At 42.0% G+C, this 23,920-nt stretch overlaps 1 protein-coding gene across 2 annotated transcripts; it reads right to left on the bottom strand.

Annotated features, from left to right (window-relative positions):
* Positions 1-5,780: 5,780 nt before the first annotated feature.
* On the bottom strand, positions 5,781-23,365 carry rpap3 (RNA polymerase II associated protein 3). 2 transcript variants are annotated; one of them, XM_063217457.1, is made up of 18 exons: positions 23,233-23,365; positions 22,626-22,784; positions 22,243-22,386; positions 21,942-22,079; positions 21,625-21,752; positions 21,188-21,309; positions 20,885-20,955; positions 20,632-20,772; positions 20,274-20,401; positions 19,140-19,261; positions 18,840-18,910; positions 18,440-18,529; positions 16,150-16,398; positions 14,216-14,415; positions 7,329-7,560; positions 6,918-7,015; positions 6,412-6,512; positions 5,781-6,116 (listed from the first exon to the last, which is right to left on the bottom strand). In XM_063217457.1, the coding sequence occupies exons 2-18, from the start codon at positions 22,776-22,778 to the stop codon at positions 6,031-6,033; spliced, it is 2,274 nt and encodes a 757-aa protein (XP_063073527.1). In that variant the 5' UTR covers positions 22,779-22,784; positions 23,233-23,365; the 3' UTR covers positions 5,781-6,030. The 2 variants fall into 2 exon arrangements, with proteins under 2 accessions (XP_063073527.1, XP_063073528.1); XM_063217458.1 differs by having other exon boundaries at positions 22,626-22,780.
* Positions 23,366-23,920: the final 555 nt, after the last annotated feature.

Below are 23,920 nucleotides of genomic sequence, written 5' to 3'. Positions count from 1 at the left end.
GCAGACATGTAAAGGTCAAATAGGATGTCAATTGGAAATAGATGTGTGTTATTCTTTTACAATTGCTCACAAGCAAATACAAAGTTACCTGACAAACTCATCACTCTTGTTTCATGTAGTATCACCACCTTGCCTGTATAGCTTTCAAATTTCTTAACCAAGATCTCAGAGAGAGATAGATATATAGAGAGGAAGAGAAAGAGACACAGACAGAGAGAGAGAGAGCGGGGCAGAGACAGAGAGAGCAATTGCAGTAGGTGTGTGTCTGTGTGTGTGTGTGTGTTTGTGCGCATGTGCGTGTAAGCAATACATCAATGTGCCTCACATACATGTGTGTGAGCACTTAGACATATCTTACGCAATCTTCGACATATCATATGCAATTACTATGATGATCAATTAAAAGTATATGAAGTGGGAATGACCTCATGTGTGCAGTCTGCCAGCCTCCTCTCTGAGCGCATTTCCTGAGAAGGCAGCCTACAGTAAGATTGAATGCCAACCCACATTGTCTATTTGTCAAGCAAACAAGGAAACTTAGGTCATTCTTTTTTTTATCATTGCATAATGTGTCCCTCAAACAAAGCATTAAGGCCAGCCAGCGTAGCTACTATACTCCATCAGTCTTACACCTGTTGATCTGCTGAGAACATAATAGGTAGCAGGGGTGCTCGACGCCTTTTAACCACACAAGTGGCCCTCCTAACTCCGTATAATGCCGCCAGCTGGGTCCTGATAAACACGGCATGCAAGCATTTGGTTTGTACTTCTGATACAGGGCTTTTTCTAGGATTTTTTGGCATGAGGGAGCATCATGGTAGGTTGCGGGGGGTGTTCTTCCCGTGAATGAGAAATTTACTAGGGGCGCTCAAATATATATAAATATATATATATATAAATAAAAGTATGAGGGTGCACCCGCGGAGGTATGAAGGTGGAGCGCCCCTATTTCCCCGTTCAGAAAAAGCCCTGTGATACAGACTGGTGCAACAATTCGAGCCAGAGTTAGGGGGTATAAATGAGGACACAATGCTATGAACGTCTCTGAGTGAGAGTTTATGTTCAGAGCTCGGCTCAGCACACGGAAATAGCCAGTGATGGACTTGCTGATAGCCAATGGCTTTCTGATTGCTCTCCTCTGCTTGGTAGGTAGGTAGGTAGGTAGACAGATAGGCGGCAGATAGGAAGCTAGGCAGGTAGGTAGGGGATTTACAGTATGCCATGACTCATACTTCTTCAGTATTTGTACACTACGTGCCAATGGTGAGTGATATGATGGATTAAGGTGTTATGGTGCCACATTTATTTAGCATGCACTTTTCCTCAAGCAAAGTATGGCACTAACTAAAACACACTAAAACGCATATTACCCACAAGAAAGATACTTGACAAGATTTAAAGGTGCACTCTGTAGGATGGTGGCCAGATTAGTAATTGCAACTAGGCTGCTCATTGGAACTGTGCAGCATGTTGCCAAATTTAATATTTACTAAATAATTAACCAGTGCTTAATTTGTAAATCACAAGGTGCTGGAACGCAAAACACATATGACATCACAGCGATGATGAGTTGGACAGAGGTCCCGGAACGCACAGAAAAACTACATACAATTACGCTGTTTGCTAGTTGTCTGCCGATGTTGTATAACCTTTCGGATGTTTTTGGGAATAAATAAATGTTTTTTTTTTTAAATGTAAACAAAGTGCTGCCCCCATTACAATGACCAAAATCTCGGAAAAAAAAAACTCAGGTACTGACAAGTCCAGGGTAGTGTGAGCATTACAATAGTAGGGTCATAAATGGAGGTTCCGTGACCATCCTCTGGCAACAGTGTTTTGATGATTGATTTGACCTCTATGGACCCTTTAGAAAAGATTTAGCCCCCATGTCCCCCGCAAAAATCCCGGCATTTTTTGCTAGAGAGCCAAATTCAAAATGGCGTCCGGCGGCATCTCTAAAAAATATTTTTTGATCTGAATGACCTAGAATCATGTATGAAGACACTTTTTCACATAAGTCAACCATGAGGATTCCAAATCTGACATCATTTTGGTTATAAAACTTCGTTTTGACAGCGAAATTCACGATGGCCGCCATCTAGAACCGTTATTTTCAACCTTTTTAGGCCGTCACCGCCCAAAATGATCATATTTGGACTGGGAACCTCCCAATTTGTGTGACTGTATTTCTCATGTAAAGATATTGAGAGAATATCTGATCTACAAACCCAGAATTCCTCACATTGGGAGGCGTAGTGGGCTTGTAGTTTTGCTATTTTAACAATGTGTCTTTCTTTAGTAGGCTATTATTTGACAATTTGGCTGATTTTTAGCATTGTTTGATTATTACTTTGGATGCAGTGATGGTCTTTTACTTTGAGAGTCCTTACATCATGACCCCACCCCCAAAACAGGGGGTCTTGACCCACAGGTTGAGAAGCACTTATCTAGTTGTTGTTTTTTTTTTATTTTTTATTTAAAACAAAACTGCAGGGTCTGAAATGGTGTGTGTGTGTGTGTGTGTGTGGGGGGGGGGGTCTTTACCCTTGCACAAAGAAGAAACATCTATATAAAACAACAGTTATATGGCATATAATATTAAGTGTATCATTATTCATTTTCTTCACATGCAAGGCACACATAGGCCTACACATTCCATGCATTTCAGCATATGAACATTGCTTATTTACTTCAGCCTATTTGGGGCATACTTGGTGCATGGTGCATAAAAGTGGTCTATTTCTTCTTTCCTCATATTTGTATCACTTGGTAAGTTTTTAACTGGCTTTCAGAAGATTGATTTCTAAACATCTGATAACTTGAAGGCTACTTTCACAGATGTCTGCTCCAAAGCCTATGAGATTTTCACATGCTCTCGTTTTAAGTTGTTAAAGACCACACACCAAAGACCACATCCACTAATAAGAAATGATGAGCAATCAATTCATTGGGTGGTTAGGTAGCCAACCTGTAGTAGTAGTAGAAAGTAGTAGACAGTAGAACAGAAACAGTACTTGTCAATAGGACTATACTGTAGCCTATGTATGGTGTATTGCATATTTATTGATAATTACTGAATCATAAAAATGCCTATCTCTCCATCTTACACTCCAGACTGGACAGATATCTGAACACAAATTTACTTTGAAATGGCCGTATTGAGATAGATCATCCAAGCTGTCACTGACACTATGTATTTGGATTATTCACTTGATTGATATGAAAATTGAATATTTCAGTTGGGCTCCTAGGCTTAAATCATTGAGCCCGTTAATATACACATCAATAAACCATTTATAATCAGGTTTTTGGAGTAACCGGTTTATTCAAGTGCTCAGTTACTGAATAAACCGTTTCAATAATCGGTTTATTGCCGTTATCGGTTTATGAGAAATCCGATTTGCACAGGTAGGTTTTTGGCTAATAAACTGATTTCTGAAGACATGTATCCAGCATAATCGGGTTATTATTGTATCAGGTTATTGACATTCACATGATAAGTAGCCAATCACAAGCCTTAAATTCTAGCTTCGTGTCACACACTTGAGTGGAACACAGGTAACCGACGGACCAATATAAACAAATTTACTTTAGTGGTGTCAAGCATGTGCGGTGGTAAACAAGTGAGTTTTACAAAAAAAGTGTATCCTCTCAATAGCCAAGCATGGTAGTGGGGCTGACATGGTTTGGGGATGCATGAATGCTGTCAACATTGGCAATCTCAAATACACCTAAAAGAAACATGCATGTCAACATGCAATGTGACTACTGAAGCAGATCATGATATTCTCTATAGGATTGCATTCAAATCTCACACCAATCTATTTAAGCCAGGTGCACACTCAAAATGTAAAAGTTCAATACAAAGAAAGGTTGAAACGCGCACCGATGACCTCCCTTTTAATCCCTTTTCATTTCGAGACGATTCGAGCCAACATGGCCCCTTCTCTACCAGATTTTAATCTGGGGTGTACTCACTTTTGTGAGTACATGCTCAAACATTAATGGCTGTATTTTGTTTTTTTCTGAGTGTACAAAAAACTAAGCGGTTAAATATGTTGTTAAAACTTAAAGGTCACTAATCATTGTGTGAAAGTGAAATATCTGTAATGCTTTCCTATGAAAAGATATACTCACAAATCTGCAAAAACTGTGAGGCGTGTACTCACTTTCGTGATACACTGTAGGGCCCGGGCATTTTTGGCTTTATTTAAAAAAAATTTTTTTTTTTAAACATTTCTGAAAATAGGGGCCCACGAGGTTTCAAGGGTCCACTGGGAAATGCCCGGTATGGCAGATGGCCAGGAACTGGCAAGGCAAGGAACCCAACCACTTTGGAGAGGAAACCACCAGCAAAAACATGATAGTACAAGTGGCAGGTATACCGTATGGGTGTCATGTGGGGCATCCGTGGCTGTGGAGTTTGTATCGGAGGGCTGCAGGTTCAAATCCCACAATGAAGTAGGATGAATGTGTGTGCATGGTCTCTGAGCCCCTGAACAAAGTACTTAACACCAAACTGCTCCAGGGACTGTAACCAACCCCCCGTTTGGTCACGAACGAGCACAAACTAAGAAACCAACACAGAACTCGGGCAATCCCTAACCTCCTGGCGGAGGTAAATATATAACACACACATACTACAGTAAAACCAATAGGACTACATACTGGTGAATATAACAACATATTCTATAATTATTTATTATATAATTATAGAACATAACATTATTATCACCACCTCTTTTCATGACGGGAAAATAGGGTCAAAATATCCAACAGGCACTAGTTTACGATTGAAAAGTGTCAGCAGAGTGCAAAAGTGTAGAAGAGCTTTTGTAGTGCATTATTACGAGTAGCTATGCTTGACGGGAAGCTCATCTCGACACAACACCTGCTCCACTACAGGACATTATTGCCAGTACATGCGTTTATGTTCCTCGTTTTTGCAGGAGGGCCAAGGGATGTGAGCCTATCAGGGTCAAACTGAGTTCAGGTGGTGCTGAAGTCCAACTTCGAGTGCTCGGCCGCCTGCTCCCCTCCCTGCTCCCTGAGAGCCTCACATGCACAGAATGTTATCACTGGAGCAGTAACCATAGCAAATAGAACTCTCAATGTTACAACTTGCAGGTAATATCTACTCCCAAATGAACAGCAGATTGCTTCACCTTTCTATGCATTTTATCCATACATCTCACCAGAAATAAGCATTTTATGCTTATAGTACATATATAAGCATTCCTGTATTTATTATGGTATTGGTAGGAGGTTAACTATTGGAGATGTTTAAAACTGTCCGTCATGTATTTTATTAATATTAAGCAAACAAATTGACACTCTAATTCTCTCTCCCACTGATCCTGACCGTTGACATGTAATATGCCCGCTTTATCAGGTGAAACACCCCGTTTCACTAGCAGGCCATGGTCACTTAATTTCTAAACCTAGGGTACATTTTTAAATATTCAACTTCATTTTTAACGTACTATTTATGCCCTCTCAATACATGGATTCTAAATTTTTGTTTTCCCCTGGCTGCGCACAATTCAACCTCTGATTGTTGGAAACCGCTGTCAAAAAATTAGCTCACGTGGTTGGCTGCCAGTGTCTTGCCACCCCTCATAACATCGTGTTTACAAACACTGCGAACCTATGTATACTGTGACAAAACATTGTAGCACATCACTGAAAAACTAAACCTGAAAACAGAAACTGGTCATCACACCTGTTGTTAACATTTACATGTACATCATCACAGAAATAAACACAAGGTTTTTTTAAAAAAAAAGAAATCATTCTCTTTATTGACCCGCTTGTATTCAGGTTGAGTGTACTCAACTTATGGCCTCTGTACATTACATCACCCCTGCTGCCTCCACTGAGCATTCATTCACCAAGTTAGGGTCAAGAACAGGGGTGCGGCCGCAGCACAGTTCAGTTCACATTTACATGACACAGGTAGGAGGAGACTCTTCTGCAGGCTGGCAGCAAGCTGCCTTTAGCACAACTACTGTAGACCAGCGGGAGTTAGTGTCATACTCCATACTTCTTCTGCAGGTCATGTACCGATGCATCCTTGAGCCCAGCCAGCCGCACAGCTTCAAACAAATCTTGAATCACTGTAACAGAGGCACACAAGAGACACACAATAAAAATCTTCATTCCAAGCAGGCTCGTGCAACAAAGGGCAAAGGTGTGAAAAGTATAGAAGTATAAGTATTACTATTACTGATGTAATTACAATCAGAGCTGTCAAATGAGTGCGCTAATTGAGATTAATTCACTGCGGTCATTTTGTTAATTAATTTTATTTTAATCATCATTCAGTCATTTGAATCGTTTTCTTTTCATTGCTTAATTATAAAATAGGATAGAAGTCTTCATGGCTTCAGCTGTGCGTCGACTGTGCTGTACCTTTTTTCTCCTTTGAAGACATGAACATGACTGCCATGTCAAATCGTCTCACACTCGCCAGATTCTTCAGAATGGCCAGGATGAGCTCCGGTTTCTCATTTCTAAACAGAAGAGGACAGAGGGTAGGTCAGCATTTACAGACACTCAGAAACCATTTGCTGTATCTGTCTGAAAAGCCTTACACCCATTCACAAGTGTCAATTTCAAAATAATTATCACCAGATATGTATACAGTAGAAGTTGAAGTACTAGTAAAAGCACAGGCTATTCTTGGGTCAGTTGGGCCAGGAATATCTGAAATAAATCATAGCTACTGTTGTTTGAAGTTGATGATCATAATTAGCAGCTACCTGCCTCGCCTGGTGACAAGATACACATTTAGCACTTTAGTACTTGCGTATGATATTACAAAGTTTTAACCCCATATTATCCACTGTACCCAATGAGAACCTAATGAGAGTTTATTTTTTTATTTTTTTTTTACTTCTACTCTATACATTACTTACTTGATGTAGTAATTCTGAAGGATCTTCAAAATCTGATTTAAAATTTCTGGTTCCAAGGAGTTCTGGAAAATTCTGGCATACATCTCTGGCTCAATTTGCTGAAACAAGACAACAACAACAGACAACAAGATTAAAACCACATCATGTACAGGACAGATATGTAGCCTCAATGACTAATGTTGATGATAATTTGAACATATTTGCATTGCCTGGAACAGCATTCTGGAGAACCAATTAAAAAAGATTATCTTTTTGTTTGTGTTTCAAATTATTTGCCATCTCCATCAGGTACTCAACACGTGATTGCCCAACAATGGCAAGTTGGCGATTGTTTGTTCAACATTAAGTCGATACAAGAGTATATTTGTTTTTCACTGGTAATGCCCGATAACGTGGCAACAGCACACACACCTTTAAATACTTGTAAATCACTTGGGGCTTTTTCCCGATCTTCCTCAGGTCGGCCTCCAACTGGAAGCTGTTGGCCGGAGGCGGAGGGGGAGGGGGGCTATCGGCATCAGACTCCTGCGGACCTGGCGAGACCTGCTCTGAGGCTGTAGCTGAGGTTGCGTCTGTGGATTTCTTCTTCCTTGTTGTCGTCTGTTTGGTCTTCTCGGCCTCAATGCAATCACCCTCAGGCCCCCTGAAGTGCAGGGAAACGCAGTGAAGCACATTTTAAACATGACTGACACAACTGACTTATGGTGCTGCTTTGAAAATCGACCAGTTAGGAAATCCCAGTGAGAAAAAATACTTGTTGTGTCCACATGTAAGACCATGTAAGAATGTGTACTTTCTGATTCTATATCGTTCCTACTGACCGCCAGAGGCGGTGCTTACAGTATGGATACCCATTACACGGAACGTGCAGGTCGAGTATTTAATAACAACAAATTCACTTGTGACCTGGGTGACGTCACCCAGTGACCCCGGGGTAGGGGTCAAAAGAGCGGTGCACCCAGGGAATGTCCTCTTTGGCAAAATTTCTCGTGTACACTCCGAGTGACAGCCAAGCTCTGGCGGTCATCCGGAACTCATAGAACCGTGGTTATATACATAACCTCCGTTTTTACAGTCGTTTCTGTATTTTTTCCTTTAAGGGTGTTCCGTCATTAACCCTGATCAGATGAAAATAACACGTTTTTTTAATTCTTTTTAAAAACATGCCACTGTTGAGGCAGTTCTAGTTTCAACAAAAAGCTGGTTCCAGCATGTGATAGATTAATAGCTAAATAATCCCATTTCACTCCGTCTGGATTTTATCCTGGGAACAACCAGTAGAAAGGACTAATCACCTCATAAGTTTGCTGTATGAGAAGGTTGTAGTAATGTATTACTAAAGACTGTAAAATGCCACGGCAGTGTACTACTATGGCAGTAATGTGTTGTTTTTTTACTTTTGAAACAGTACACATTATGAGGCTACTCCTTTTCACAAAAGGTGTTTCAGATTGTTCTTGTTGGTTGGCGGTAAGGTTGTCACCAGAGCTCTAAATAAAGGTTGCCACCAGGGCCAAATAATGGTAAAAAAGACAACTTACTAGCCAGTGTGACTGGTGGTGAGTGTATGTTTGGCTAGTAAGATCTGCTAACCATATTGGCTGGTGATGAAAAAAGAAACATTTAGAGGCCTGGTCAACACACTAAGCTTGGGGCGACTATAATGGGACTTACAGTACTACGCAGGATCCCAATACCATCCCAACAAAACAGGAGGAGCAGAAATCTGAAAATAAAGAGGCCCTGGGGGTGCAGCACGCTAAGGCACCTGTGTCCATACCTGTATATGGGCTATTTGTCCATTAGGACCCAGGTTCGAATCCGGGTTAGGTCATTTCACAACCTTACCCCACTTCTCTCTCCTTCTCATTTGCAGTCCGTACTTTGCACGTCTAATACACGTGAAGAATTGATCAATAAAGGCCAGCTTGGGGCTGGTGAGGGGCAGCCCGCTAACCCTGGGCTAGGTACTTTGCCAGCCCTGCCCAATCTCTTTTCCTGCAATAATCTTGACCGTCCTATAGGCAAAAAAATACACAAAAACCCTTGCAAGTTCACGTCTTCTGATCACGTAGGCACAAGCGAGCTAGTCTCCACGTTAACATTAGCTTCGCCAGCTTTCTTCCTGGTCGCAACTGTAACTTTTAACTGTACAGTAGCAGAACATAGCTGATTGCACAGGTGTTCCAAAGGTCTGCTCATAATCATGTTGATTGTTTGTTTTTTCGCAACATAATCCATCCGTGACGTGTGGCGATGTTTCTCAAGACAAAAACAGGGGCGAGGTGAAAACTAGCTCTTCATCAAAGGCACCCTTTTGGCACACCGCCCTTGTGCTTATACAAAGGCATTGAACACACAACGCTTACACGCACTGCTTACTTGACAGACTCCACGTGTGCCGCTGCCTCCATATTGTGTGGAGCGATACCGGCGTGCTGCACACCTTTCTATTTATAGACAGAGTGTGTTGAAACACGTGCACTCAATGGACAATTTGAATTCGCATTTACGGATATTAGAATTCCATTCGTAACGTGGCCTTATCGAACCTTCAGACATACAGGGCAACAAAACTGCCGATGCCCTTACACTCTGATTTCCAAAAACATGTACATCAACCCCAGTATCGTACACATGTACAACACCATCAAACCGAAACGTTCCTTTCCATAGAGGATACCTGATGTTCCCCTGTATTCTGTGTGTGTGTGTGTGTGTGTGTTGACATATTTTAGTTTATAAAGTGATCTATTGCAGACAACAGTATTGCTGGATCGGGCACCATGTTTCAGTGCGTAACTAATATGCCATATGCACTGAAACATGAACACTGAAGTGTACAAGTGCACCATTTGAGATCCAGCATATGTGTGTCTCTCAGGGGTGATAGTGAAAAAAAATCCTGAGCCTGAACTTTTTTCCTGGTCGGGGAGGGGGGGCCGGGGGACGACGGGACATACTGCATATGAGACGTAATGTAGGCCTTATTATTATTCAAACACATTATTCAAACATTTAAGATAATGTTTTCATTTTTGCATTATTTCTATAGTGTTATTCACGAAAACACAGATCATTTCCCTGTTGGTAGGCTACAGCACTTGGCTGAAAGAAACTGACCACCACGTTCAATTCTAGCTGTAAAAACGAATACCAACGTATGCAGTTAGAAATGCATTCTAGGCTTGTGATGTTGCACTAAAGTTATTGAGGTGGGTATTGAACCAATGCAACATTTCAACACCAGAATGCATTTCTGAAAACATGGTGCATATTTTACCACATTGAATTAACTGAAAGCTATGTAGCAGCCATACCAAGACAGGTCAGTAGGAGGCAATACTACTCCAAAGTACAGTAACTACACTCTGTCCAAAATAGAGGAGGTGATAACCAATTAATTGAGCAATACTTTTAAATGACATGACATTTGCTGCAAGCTGATAAGTTTCATTTTCATTGGGACATTGCTCATATAACTTGTATAGGCTACTGGACATACGTTTAGATAGCCTACTCGTGGCCCCATGGTCTACCTATAACCACAGATTGTTTAAGGGCTGTGCTATAACCCCTGCCTTTCCGTTGTAGGGAAACGCCCTTTAATTACCGGTACATGATATTTAGGGCACAAGCGCATGATTGGCTACATGCAGGCCCACGTTCACATCGCATATTTCGACTCCACGGATGACAGAACCAGTGGTTATTACGGACAGGACAGTATATATAGCCTGTGTGACTACTGCGCGACTTTCGCATTGGGTTGTAGTCAATTAAAATACATGAAAATCACTCGCGTGTACACACGCCCATTACAATGTACGAGTTGAAAAGATAACAGAAAGCAACAAAAACAAAGACAGGACCGAATTAAGCTACATGAAAATAGCACAGGGCGTGAAGATAAGATGAACATTCACTGCATGTCTAGGTGACACCGTGGTGGCCACATGAACGCAAGCCAAGTATTTGAAGTTCATGAGAGTCTGATATTGACAATTGCCCCCTGCCCGAGAGTAGGGATTAAGTAGCCCAGAGCGTGCAGACAATACAACCTGTGCATCGTGCGTGGAATAACTGGATTCGATTACGCTGAAGGGCTACGACAGGGAGCGCGCGAGAGAGAAAGGCTGTGTGAACCTGTGCGAGGCTGTTTGGGGGTTTTCACAGAGCGCGTTGGTTTAGTCAGCATAACTAATATAAACATCTCCCTGAAATCAGTTTGACACGTGGTTTGTCAGGAATGACGCAAAACACCATCCCTCAATCAACAGTAGACCAAAACCCACGAACTCAGCTCACACTAGCCTACTAGTATGAAGGTAAATATGTAGCAAAATGCACGAGCGCGCATGCTTGATTTGAGAACTTGTAGAATGGATTTGAGCACTTGCAGAATGGATTTGAGCACTTGTATGAAAGAAGTTGAGAATGTGTAGAACAGAAATTTGCGATTGCAAATCCAATTTGCATATTCCTGCGGATTACATTTGCAGTTGCAGTGAAAAAACACACGCACTTGCTTGAAAAAAATGTACGAACTTGCAGACTGAAATGTTCACCTGTGGAAAATTGTCACACACACGGGATAAAAATATTAATACATTTGTAGATTAATATTGCCATGGATGGTGATGCCACACATCTATAATGACAGATACAACCACAACTTCGCGCCTCCAACCAAAAATCTCGGCGCCGTGAGTTTTGCAACATATCTTGCAACCTGTGTGTGGCAAAACAGATATGCACTTGAAGGGCCAGATCTGCATGTGTAGAGTGTGGTAGGGGGAGGAGGGGGTTACGGGGGGGAGGGGTTATGGGGGTGGGGAGAGAGAGAAGGCGCCCTTTTCCTCTCCAGTGTTGCCAATTTAGCGACTTTGTCGCTAGATTTAGCGACTTTTGGCCACCTCTGGCGACAAAAAAAATCATCTAGCGACTTAGCGACTTTTCAGGCTCAATCTGGCCGAATCTAGCGACTATTTCGCTTGTCTTGTGAGAGGCAAATCAGTGTCCCTCCCCACGACACCACACAATGCATTTCCAGTGGTGGGTAGAGACAGACGTGACACATGATGCACCAGTGTGGCAGCTTTTGTGATACGCACAGGAATTCTCATGCACGTACATCTGCTTGTATGAGACTACGGCAAGCGATATGGGACAAAGATTTGGCAGGAACCGAATGTCAACATAAACCGAGATTACACAATCTTCGATATGGTCACCAAATGTTTTGGGACTGTCATTTATGTTATGTTAATGCCTACACTTTGGAATTAGATCAGAGTCTTGTTGTTACACAGGTATATTTGATTTACCTAAACTGTACCCTGTACTTAACTCGGGTCTACCCTACAAGCATATGACAAATTTAAATGAGCACTAGCAGGCTGGCCGCACCGACCGCAGTGAATCTCGGGCACATGGCGACAAAAAACTCATCTAGCGCCTTTAGCGACTTTTTGGTGCATGTGGCGACTTTTTAAAACGTGCATTTTCAGTGACAAATGAATCGTTTTTCCACATAATTCTGACTCTGCGCCGCCGTCAGAAGCGTTTCCCACGGTTAAGCGGGGCTGCAGATAAGCTCTGATCTCCAAAAAGTAGCTAGCACCGCCCATTTGTACTGTGGACGAAGGCATGTGGGCACGTTTTCTGTAGATCAGCGCGCCGTGCGTGACATTGTGACGTCATACGTAACGTCATGACGTCATCTAGCGACTTCTAGCGACTTTTCAGCAAGCCCATAGCGACTTTGGCTGATTTTCTTTTGGCAACACTGGATCTGGCCCTTCAAGTGCATATCTGTTTTGCCACACACAGGTTGCAAGATATGTTGCAAAACTCGCGGCGCCGAGATTTTTGGTTGGAGGCGCGAAGTTGTGGTTGTATCTGTCATTATAGATGTGTGGCATCACTAGCCATGGCAATATTAATCTACAAATGTATTAATATTTTTATCCCGTGTGTGTGACAATTTTCCACAGGTGAACATTTCAGTCTGCAAGTTCGTACATTTTTTTCAAGCAAGTGCATGTGTTTTTTCACTGCAACTGCAAATATAATCCGCAGGAATATGCAAATTGGATTTGCAATCGCAAATTTCTGTTCTACACATTCTCGACTTCTTTCATACAAGTGCTCAAATCCATTCTGCAAGTGCTCAAATTCATTCTACAAGTTCTCAAATCAAGCATGCGCGCTCGTGCATTTTGCTACATATTTACCTTCATATACAAGGGGTGTAGGCTAACTAGGCTTGCCAAACATTAGCGATCCAAGCATTCCATTGTCATTTGGACATGTCGCAATGGTAGCCTCTATTCCAATGCAGACCACATTTACGCACTACACCTAGAAAAAAAGTATCATGACGGGCATAGCATAGCCTACCGTTTTGAGCATACAGACTTTTTTTGAAAGAACGTCCATCTCCATCAAAGTTTGTCAACATTGCGCAGTCATTTAGCGCACATAAATGAGGAAAATAGACGAATCTATTACAAACTCTCACTGAGCCCGTTTATGCGCATCAATAAGCCGTTTATGGTCAGGTTTTTGGAGTAACCTGCGCAAGGCAAAATCATTCGGGCCCAAGCCAACATAACCTGACTCTCGCGCAGCCAGGCTAAAGCCAACATGCCACAGTGGGCAAATTAATAACTAAATGGCCTTACCTTCAAACGTTTTCTTGATCACAGAATTTCACTAGTATTCCACTGACATCCACACGGTTCAACACACCCATCACAACTAGCAAGCCATGTGGATTTGTGCTAACAATAGTTGCTAATTTTTATCCAAATGGTCTAGACTTGGCCTATAGTACTTTCTTCCGTTTCTTCAGTATAACGAGATGCCATTTTTGGATTTGCCTCCGTCGACAGTGAAAATATCTGAGAAGGGTAACCAGTAGGGGCCTAGAACTCTCTTTACTGTGCATACTGACAGCCAATCTACTTCTCCTTTCACTAGAACTAGAAGACTGCCGCCAGTGATGTGGTGAGTGACTCAAGAGCAAGACGTAACAAATTGATACATTTTTCAGTAAGATGTCGGGATGATACAAACAATTATGGGCTGCTGCTCATTTGGGTTCCTTTCGCGTCTCTTACAACAGGCTGTTGCGCGCTCATTTATTTTCACCATACATTAATGAAGGCCTACGCGATAGTTTATTATTTTATTAATTTTGGGGAAATTATTATTTTATTTTTTTCTACAGCCACGCTACGCCGGATTTCCGGCGCGGCGCCGGACTGCTATCACCCCTGGTCTCTGAGTCTTACTTGGTGGGCGGTTGAGAGATGGAGGCGGGGAGCTCCTCAATCTTCTGTATTTTGGCCGAGGGGGAAGAGTCCAGTGCTGAACCCTTGCCTTCAGCCTTGCTTTCACTGGGACCAGTCTTTGCAGTTGCCAGAGGTTCGAGAGAGACGGCTCCACCTGACTTGCTTAGAGAGCCCTGGGTCTTGGTCTCCGTGTGTCCAGCCTGTGCAGTCACCAGAGATTCAAGAATAGAATAGAATAGAATAAGATGCCTTTTATTCAAAAAAGTATTCTTTGCTCCAGGCACTTCAGTTGATTTTTAGAATGTTTAGTACCAGTGTGTATTATAATTTAGTATGTGAGCAAATGCATGGCCACAACTAAACTAAGTATCGACAAGTATCGGCCAAGGCCTATATCTGGGTCCAGTTGATTTTGTGCGATACTAGTAGCTACTCTTACTACGATACTACTACTCTGCGTTATAATGACTGTCACCATTCACATTCACAATGAAACTGAAAGCAGTGAACTTCAGTGCAGACATTACAGGGATACACTGTACATTATAGGTACGTGTATATACTGTGCAACACAGTGGGCTATGTACAGCAGAGGCGATTCCTCTTTGAGTACAAGGGAGGCGCCGCCTCCTGTCCAAAATCACGGAGAATAGTATGTAAACTAATGCTTAACACGACTTAATAACATTGCTATTTCAGACCCAGCTCCATAGAAAATGCATGTGCTCAACTTAGAGATGAAACCAATCTGTAGCCTAATAAGATCCCGAGGCTCGCACGAGTTTTTTTTCCGCTCATGACAACGCAAGCGAGTCGAGTCTCAATGGACTTCAATGGCATGTGGGATTGTACGCTTTTTCAATGGCAAAATGCTAAACGGTTATTGGCTATTGCCGTGAATTTTTTTTGATTTTGAGACTGAGCCTCACTGGGAGTGAATGGAGAAGAGAGAGGAGGGGGGAGGGACCGGAGACTGGAGCTCCGACTTGTGATTGGGTGAACCCCGTGTCAGTAGGCTGCAGTAGTTGATTTCATTTCGAAATGCGGATATGTTATTAATTTGACTGAGAAGTTTCGTCGTGGTAACCAGTGGGGAAGCTATTCATTGCGGTGTACTCCAGTTTTGTGTACATATTCTTGTAAACCTAGTGTTGAGAATAAAGTCTTAATAGTGGCACGTCCTTATCCTTTTTAATCTCCCAATTCAAAAGTTGAAGTTGCCTACTTTTCGTTAGGGCTATCTTGCAAGAACGCTAGAGAGCTATGCAAAATGCCAAGCATTGTGGATTAAATTCTGTCGAATTCCAGTCGTCCTTATGAGGAGAAAATGAATATCAAGGAGCAGAGCAGAGCACTGCCTAATATTGACTTGGTGAAAAAGGTAGGGAAGAACAACCGTTTCTTTTGGGCTTTCGTGGTGTCTGATCAACTGGTTAACTGCCAAGTCCCGTGAGTGGCGAGTCCTTGTTTCCTACTGTGTTGGCAATGTCTGGTAAATAATTAAAGATTTTGCGACCTCTAGTGGTAAGTTAAGCCGTGCACCCAGTAATGAACAAAAACAACGAAGGCAAACTCAATCACATCATTATGTGGCGGAGGTAGGCCTAATGATGATAATAATAATAATAATTTTAAAAAAAAACATTTCCCTATGAATAGGCTACAAGGGGGATAATGATTAATGATTAACAAATTTGTTTCAACAAGAGTCCTTTAGTGTGTGAGGCCATATGTGGCTCAGGACCAATGTAAGATGTGTGTCAAAATTGACCACCCCCCCCCCCCTTTATTTGCGTTCTGGACATATTGTAATTGAACAGCCTCCCCTGTTTGACAGACTACCAGCCGCCACTGATGTACAGGTAGATATAAAAGCAGAGGGATATTTACATCACAGTATAGAAGAATGGAAGAGAGATGCTGGATCCACCTGCCTTGCTTAGAGAGTCCTGCGACTTGCTTGTACTGGGACCAGCCAGTACCGAAACCTGAGGTTTAACTGAGATACTGGATCCACCTGCCTTGCTCACAGGGGCCTCCGTCTTGTGTTCAGTGGGACCAGCCTTTGCAGAAACGCCAGGTTCAAGAGAGATGGTGGATCCACCTGCCTTGCTCAGAGAACCCTCTGTAGCAGGAGCGATATCTCCTTCAATTTCCTCGATCTCAATCCGTCGAAGTGGTTTCTGTGAAGCCCAACAGGGTACAAAAAAAGTTTACAGAGAGAGCAATAGTTGCTTCTGTGGGGTAACAACATAAAACTTCAGGTACTCAATCTTGAGTGTAAGAGAGTAGATCACTCTGACATGTAACAGAGTGAAGAATTTCTAAAGGTGCATTCTGTGTAGGATGGTGGACAGAGTAGGTATTGCAACTATGCTGCTCATGGAAACGGTGTTGTCTAGCCAAATTTAATCTTTTCTATTCCGTCATTTCATTATGTCTGTTTCTGGACATTTAAAATGGCAGACAATGGAGAAGATCCACCTTTTCATGTATGAACAAGTCCGACAGGCGGACAACAGATGCGTCCGTCTATGCCCGTTCTGAACCTTTTTTGCCCAAACGCCCCCTTGGCCTCCTCATAACCTGTCAAGGCAATTTATCAATAAGCCTACCATGTACTGTATAAGCCTGGATTTGAAAAAGTACCATAGGATTTCAACAGTGTTGGGCAATTTACTGAAAAACTGTAATGCATTGCTGATTACATGTTACTGTCTTTTCAAAATAATCCCTTACACTACATTTAGCAATGTGGGGACCTAAGGCGAATTTAGCTTAGGGGGGCCATCGGTCCATCCCATATCACATTTTTTTTAACATAAAATCTCTATTTTTGTTAGGCTATTTTTTTTTTTTTTAAATCACTTTTTTTTTATTTTTTTTTTTTAACTACAAACATAAAAAACAGNCAAACATTACAACCCTTTCTGGACAGATTTCAATGAATAGGCTATTTGCGATTTTGCATAGGCCTACATTAAATAAACTAAAATGTGAAATTCTCTTTTCACTTTAATATGAGAGCAGTGATGTCCCCCCCTCACTGAAGTGTTATTTCATGTGTGAGCATGATGCTGTCACCTATTTGAAGTGACGTTGATGTTGGATTTCATGGAATACTTTTAAATGCCGCTTTGGGAAGAAAACAGAGTAGGCGACAGGTGAACTGTATTTCTGTCAAAACAGTGGTTTGCAGGCGTTTGCGTTTTCACGTGGATATTGTCTTCGTGGACCGTAACAGACAAACCGTAAGTTCCATAAACTAATCAATGAGACATTGGCTACGTGTACATGATGTTTTTAAGTCCGATTTAATAAATGCGATTTAAATAGATCGGATTTAGAGTTATTTTGCGATGTGTATACATGGCACTTTCACTTAAATGCGATTAAACGTCTGGGGAAAATAAAGCATTGCGATTGGACTGAGGACGCACGTGCTGAGCGAGCCAAATAAGGCACGGGGGCGTGGTTCAATGCCACCGAGATGCAGGTCATCTTCCCCACGAAAATCGTTGCCTCAGGCGGACTGAAATCACAACATTTCCCCCTTTCTCCCTGGATCATTTACAATGCTACATTAGCTACCCTGTTAGCATAGAAAAACGAGTGGTCAAATGGTAATGTGGAGTAACTTTGTTGTGCTTCATTACTTCGTGGGGCACTTTTACATCAATATATGGAAGCCACAACATTTATAGTCGCTTAGGGACTTTAAATTAAGCAAAACTTTCATGTGAAAATCAACAGGAAGTGCCGCCATGTTTTTCTCACTGGCAAAGAGCACGGTTGGTTTGCACGCATGAGCTCCAGGCCAAAACTGAGCGACTACCACCTTGTGGACACAAGAGGGAATCACAGGAGGGAATCACAATTCAGAAACGCATCACGGGAGGGAAACACATCACGGGAGGGCGGACGGACGGACGGAGGGACGGACGGACGGACGGACGGACGGACACCAAAGCCTCTTATAGAGATGCGTGGGACGCATCTAAAAATGCAATTTTCCCAGTCATAATGAATACTTAGAATTTGATGGTGATGGTGGTGAATGGGCAGCATGATTTCTGGAAATAACTATTACACAGTGCACCTTTCACTCCATTTCAGAGTACCTCCTATCTACTCTCTTTCGCTCAAAAATAAAATATTATTCTGAGAGATGCCAATCAAAGATGCTCAAGCTCAAGGAAAACAACAGCACGAGAGGTGACTAACGGTTGAGAGCAGGTGAGGTGGTTTGTTTATTGGCTGGATGACTCGTCTCTGGCTGTCTGCTCCAGTTGATGTTCTTCCCGCATTTATATCCTTGAGGAAGAGAGAGGAGAACAGTCCAACATGTTTTACAAAGCTTCACACAACATTCACCTCATTAAAAGACAGATTGAAACCAATTGCTCTAAATTACACAGTTAAAGTCACTTATGTCAGTGTGGCGAAATCACACCATATAGAATGCTTTTGCACACCTCAGAGTGTTGGATGTAGCCAATGGTTCAAAGTAATAAGTAAATATCTCACACACCATCCATTACACATGCAATCACTGCAACGTAATGGACGGTGTGCAGGACATATACTCATTGTTAGTGTGGCAAAAAATAGCCTGTGAACTTACCATCTTGATCTTGTTGATCTCGTTCACAGCTTGTTTATTGCCTGGCTCCAGTTTCAGCACCTCCTCAAAATCTAAACAATGTACACGACATTAATCACCAGGCTTATGGTGCGAGGCTAAAGCAACATTACCAAGCAAAAAAACACATTCTGCTGGTCAAGAGACAATACTCATTATCTTAACAAGTTTGAATGGGAATTTACACACCCTCTTTGGCACACAGTTTGTGTCTATTTTTATAATGTGTTTTCTTGTTAATAGCAAACCCGGATATTATTTGAGGAAATTAATTGTACACACCCTCCTTGGCCTCGGCTAGTTTGCCGAGGGCAGCTCTGGCTGTTCCGCGCCTGGCGAAGGCTTTGGAGTAGGTGCCATCTAAATCTATGGCTCTACTGCAGTCCTGCTCTGCTTCGGCATACCTGAGAGTACACAGGAGAAAAAAAAGAAGAGACAGGAGTTAGAGTTACATATTGTTCATTTCTTCCAACTGAAAGACTGATAATGCTTTATGATCAAAACAAGAATCTGTGAGTACAGATGTTTTGCTCTTTTGTCCTGATGAAAGGAATTACACTTGTCAGGATAAGAATCAGGGTAGGATGTATGAACTTTTGCAAGAAAGTTTGATACAAGTTATCTCTATAAATCCAGCATATGCTATAATTCATGATATTATCTATGATGCCTTGCTAATGCAACATAACTACCCTTAATACAAACAATCAAACCAAATTACACGATTAGATACTAACATTAATACTAATCACAACTGGCCTTCACCCAAATGAACAGGCCATGGTATTTACATGTACCTCTCCAGTTTGAGGCAGGTACAGTATGCGTTATAATCTATGTTGCACAGCTAATGCAACATAACTAAATCGAAATGCTAATGAAAAATATAACTGAATATTTTTTTTTAATTTCACATGATAAAACACTAATGACTACAAAAGCACTTAGTATATAAAGAGTGCCGACCTCCGCCAAGGAAGCTGTTTGATAGAACATTTGACTACGTTACACCCTATTATTTATTTTAAGTCTTTCTGCCTTCTTTTTGTGAAGTTAGAAACTGGAATGTCAAAATTCGCCCCGTCCCGCAATTGAATTTGCGGTCACTACAGGCGTCTAGATTTGTAGGCTAGCAATGGTGAACAATCTTTTAAAAACTCCTGGTTGCGGTTTGTGATGCGGATCACCACCAAAATGGTATCACTTGTTCCTTTGGTCATTTCCAACAACTCCACAAAGTTTCATACATATCCGTTGATAAGTTTGAGTTATCCTGCAGACAGACAGACAGACAGACCGACCAACGCGGCCGAAAACATAACCTCCTTGGCAGAGGTAACAACAGGTCTAAGGCCAAATGAACAGGCCATCACATGGTTCTTTTTCGCAGAGGGTCAAATAGGGTTTATACAGTACCTCTCCAGTTTGAGGTAGGCCATGGCCCGGTTGGCTGGGAGAAGTAGATTAGTGCCATCTGCCTCCATCCCGCTGCTATAGCACTCCACTGCAGCTTCATACTTTCCCTCTTTGAAGTATGCATTTCCCTGGGGGAACAGCCATGACATTACAGCAGTATTTCACTGGTACGTTCCATGCAAGTGCAACATGATTAGGTGTGACACAAATTGTACAAATTAACACAGACATATGCACATCCACATATGCATGTATGCCTGACACATTAAAATGAATGTGTTTTTTTGTATAGTACCGCAACACCTCTACAGCCATGAACACTGCCATCTTTCACAGCGTTTCCACAGGCGATGCTCACCCTATCCTTGTGCAACACTGCCTCCTGCTTTCTCTTCTGTTCCTCCAGCCTCTTCTGCACGCCTGGGTCTTCCACCACCGCTGTCTCTGCCTCTGGCTTAGTCTCCACTTCTTTTGGAGATCCTCCTGCTTGCTCTAAGGCCTTATGACAAGGGAAGGGAACAGGCCGTGTTAAGCAAAACGCCAATAAAAGACTCATTTTATCATGTGTTGTGTTAAGTGTAGTAGTTCACGGTGGTGCAGTTATTTAGTACCTCTTTCACTTTCTTCAGCTCATTTTCAGCTTCCAGGTTGCCCGGATCCAGATTGAGAACCATCTTGTAATCTTAACCCCCAGGCAACACATAAAAATACATCTTAGTGCTAGAGGAATGTAAAGGGTAGTTGATCATGCAAACATAACCACAAACTTTACTGTGTGTGGATAAAATTCAATCACAGTAAAAACAAACAAAACAAAAAACAATACACAGCAAAATAAAAACAAACAAACAAACAAAGCAGATATCCATCATTTTCTAAACAAAGACGAATTACTAATATTTCTCTCCACACACCTTCTAAGGCAAGTTGGTATTTCTTCAAGGCAAAGCGGGCTGCACCTCTTCGTGCAAATGCTTTCATGTATTTTTTGTCCATAACGATGGCCATATTGCAATCTGCCTCAGCCACAGCATACCTTTAGACAAGACAGGGGCAGATAGACAGAAAGACATGATCCCTTAGGGAAATGTTTCAGAATGTTCCATGTTCTGTTCTGAGGAGCAGTCGAAGAGATCTTGCTAACCTCCGCCGAGGAGGTTATGTGATCGTCTGAGTTTGTGTGTACGGTCACGATGCGCATGTGTTTCTGTCCACCAGAGGGCGGAGGTTCACACGCTCTCTGAGCGCATGTAAATCCAAGTGCAAGCGCTTAAGGTCACTGTCAAACCACCATCAGTGCGTTTGGCAAAAGTGCAGTGACATCTCAGGAAAGTGTGAGGAAAATACGTACTTTTTGAGCTTGAAGAAGCATGCGGCTCTATTGGTGGGGAGGACGGGGTTGTACGGATCTAAATCCATGCCTCTGCTGTAGCACTGCATGGCTTCGTCGTACTTTCCTTCTTTGAAAAACTGGTTGCCCTGTAAAAGAGCAGAGGCAGAGGCAGAGTCTTAATCGAATAGGATATAATGTGCAATACTATACAACACTGTCCATAACAAGCCGATAGCTATGTGGTGAAATTACTGTACTGCACTGTAAATTCTGTTACAGCAGAGACACTCAATAACAACAGCCAATAATATGAAACCAAACCACAACTGACAAACCTTTTCCTTCTGTGCCAAAGCTCCTTCTTGGTCAGTTTTGAAGTTAAGAGGTGGCAGTTCAGGGGTAACATCCTCTGCATCTGACTCATTAGACTCTTCTGGCGAGTCCTCCTTCTCCATTGACTCCAGAGCTTTATCCTGTAACAGTGCAAATTGCATACAATAAATAAATATGCATAAACAAACAAACAAACAAACAAACAAACGTACAGACATACCAGAGCAACCAGTGAGAAAGTAAGTAACAATGTAACATCAGAGGGGTTGAGGCATGAAACAGACAATTAAACTAATATTTTACCACGTCAAATTTCTCCCAGGCGTTATAGTCGTATGATTTTATCCTTGGCTGTTTGTCTTCACTGCTGGCCTCCTTCCCTGGAATTTTACTTTTTGGTCTTCGCTTCTTCTTGAAATCTTTATTTCTTATGGGTGGTATGGTTTTCTACCAAAGTAAACAACAAACAAATTAACCTCAGGGACTATACTACAAAGCTGGTTCAGGATAAGTTCAAGTTCAGAGGTAAATCATGTGATAGACGAGCCTGGAGTCCTCATTTTCTGAAGAAAAGCTCTTGTATTATGATTTTAACCAAGCCAGCTTAATAGACCCCAGGACTGCTTAGCATAACAACTAACAGCAATTGGCCAATTGAGACTCTTGACTAAAATAAAATGTCATACCGAGGAATCACCACTGTCCCCGGAGCGCAGTTGTTCGTCCTTCTTCTTTATATCCGATTCCCAGCTGTCGAGTTCTCTCATGAAGTTGTGGAGATCTTCCGTATTTTGACGCATCTGCATCTGTAGCTCTATGGCTTTACTCCCGTTGCTCATAACTGCCTTCCAATGTCAAGCCAAAGCGGCGATGTCAAAACATGCTACTACTATACAAGCCTAATTGGTGCTTTACAACATCACACCTTAATAGCACGCTGTTGTGGTTTCGAAAGCCACACACCATGCAGAACATCAAAGCTAAGTAAAATAGCAAACAGTTAGCTACAACTCAGCCTTTACACACACGTGAGTTTCACTCTCACTGCCCAAAGGCAACAGATGCGACACCCCAGATGGCAAAACCGTACAATACGTTATACCTACGAAATTGCCTAGGTAATGTTATGTTAGATAAACACAGCGGATTATATGAAATAGATAATGAGAGCGTTTAAGTCAGAGATAAATTTAGTTGGATAGTCTACTGGCATACTCATAGACATCAAGGTAGCATTCTGCTAACGTTTTCTGACAGCATCGTTCCTTGAAATGTCCAAGAACCAAACGTTACCTATTATTGAAGTGCATAGATAAAAGATGAATTGATGAAAATTCAACGAAGCACTGATTCTAACTCAGAGACGTGCACTAGTTTGCTGACCCTAGCAGTGCTTGTCGACTAGTTCTGACGTTTTCTGTTTTCAACTTGGCGTCATGACACCCAAGTACCACAATACTTTGCGCGCCACGCAGTGAAGGCACAGTGCTGCCACAGCGTGGCGAAACAGAAGAACAGTCTCTGTCACTCATCACCTATAGGCAGCGGGCCAAGAATCATAGCTCATCTAGAAAATGAGTTTCGTTGTGACCGTTTAGTGGCAACTTAAAAACATGTTTTCTTGATCAATTTGGGGGTGCTGAATCCAAATCTGCCTGTTGCCACGGCGCCAGCCTGCATGTTTGGCCACCACAAGGGGCGCTATATTCATTTTTGCTTATTTATGGGTAGAAACAGAGTTTTAAAGTTTTCTTTCCTGTTCAGTTATAACATTTTACAGATTGCTTTGTAACAACATTTTCCATGAAACTGAAGACTTGGTGTGTGTGTGGGGGGGGGGGGGGGTGCAGGGCGGGGGTGCAGGGGCTAGTTCAAACTGACTTAAAATGCTGGTTTTGGACTGTTTCTTTACTTCAAGCCATGTTTTTCTCTAAACATGACAGCTAATTGGTTGAATTATCGAACAACATACATATACATT

The sequence above is a fragment of the Engraulis encrasicolus genome, chromosome 15, assembly GCF_034702125.1.
Source record: "Engraulis encrasicolus isolate BLACKSEA-1 chromosome 15, IST_EnEncr_1.0, whole genome shotgun sequence".
In the NCBI taxonomy this organism is placed as follows: Eukaryota; Metazoa; Chordata; class Actinopteri; order Clupeiformes; family Engraulidae; genus Engraulis; species Engraulis encrasicolus.
Note: the sequence above shows the minus strand (reverse complement) of the source record. Positions and strands in the feature narration are given on the sequence as shown.

Coding starts and splice junctions, on each gene's coding strand:
- rpap3 (XM_063217457.1), bottom strand. CDS start 22,778: ATGAGCAACGGGAGTAAAGCCATAGAGCTACAGATGCAGATGCGTCAA. Junction 21,753..21,941: donor CTTTGGCACAGAAGGAAAAG/GTTTGTCAGTTG, acceptor GCTCTTTTACAG/GGCAACCAGTTTTTCAAAGA. Junction 19,262..20,273: donor GCCTACCTCAAACTGGAGAG/GTACTGTATAAA, acceptor GTGTACTCTCAG/GTATGCCGAAGCAGAGCAGG.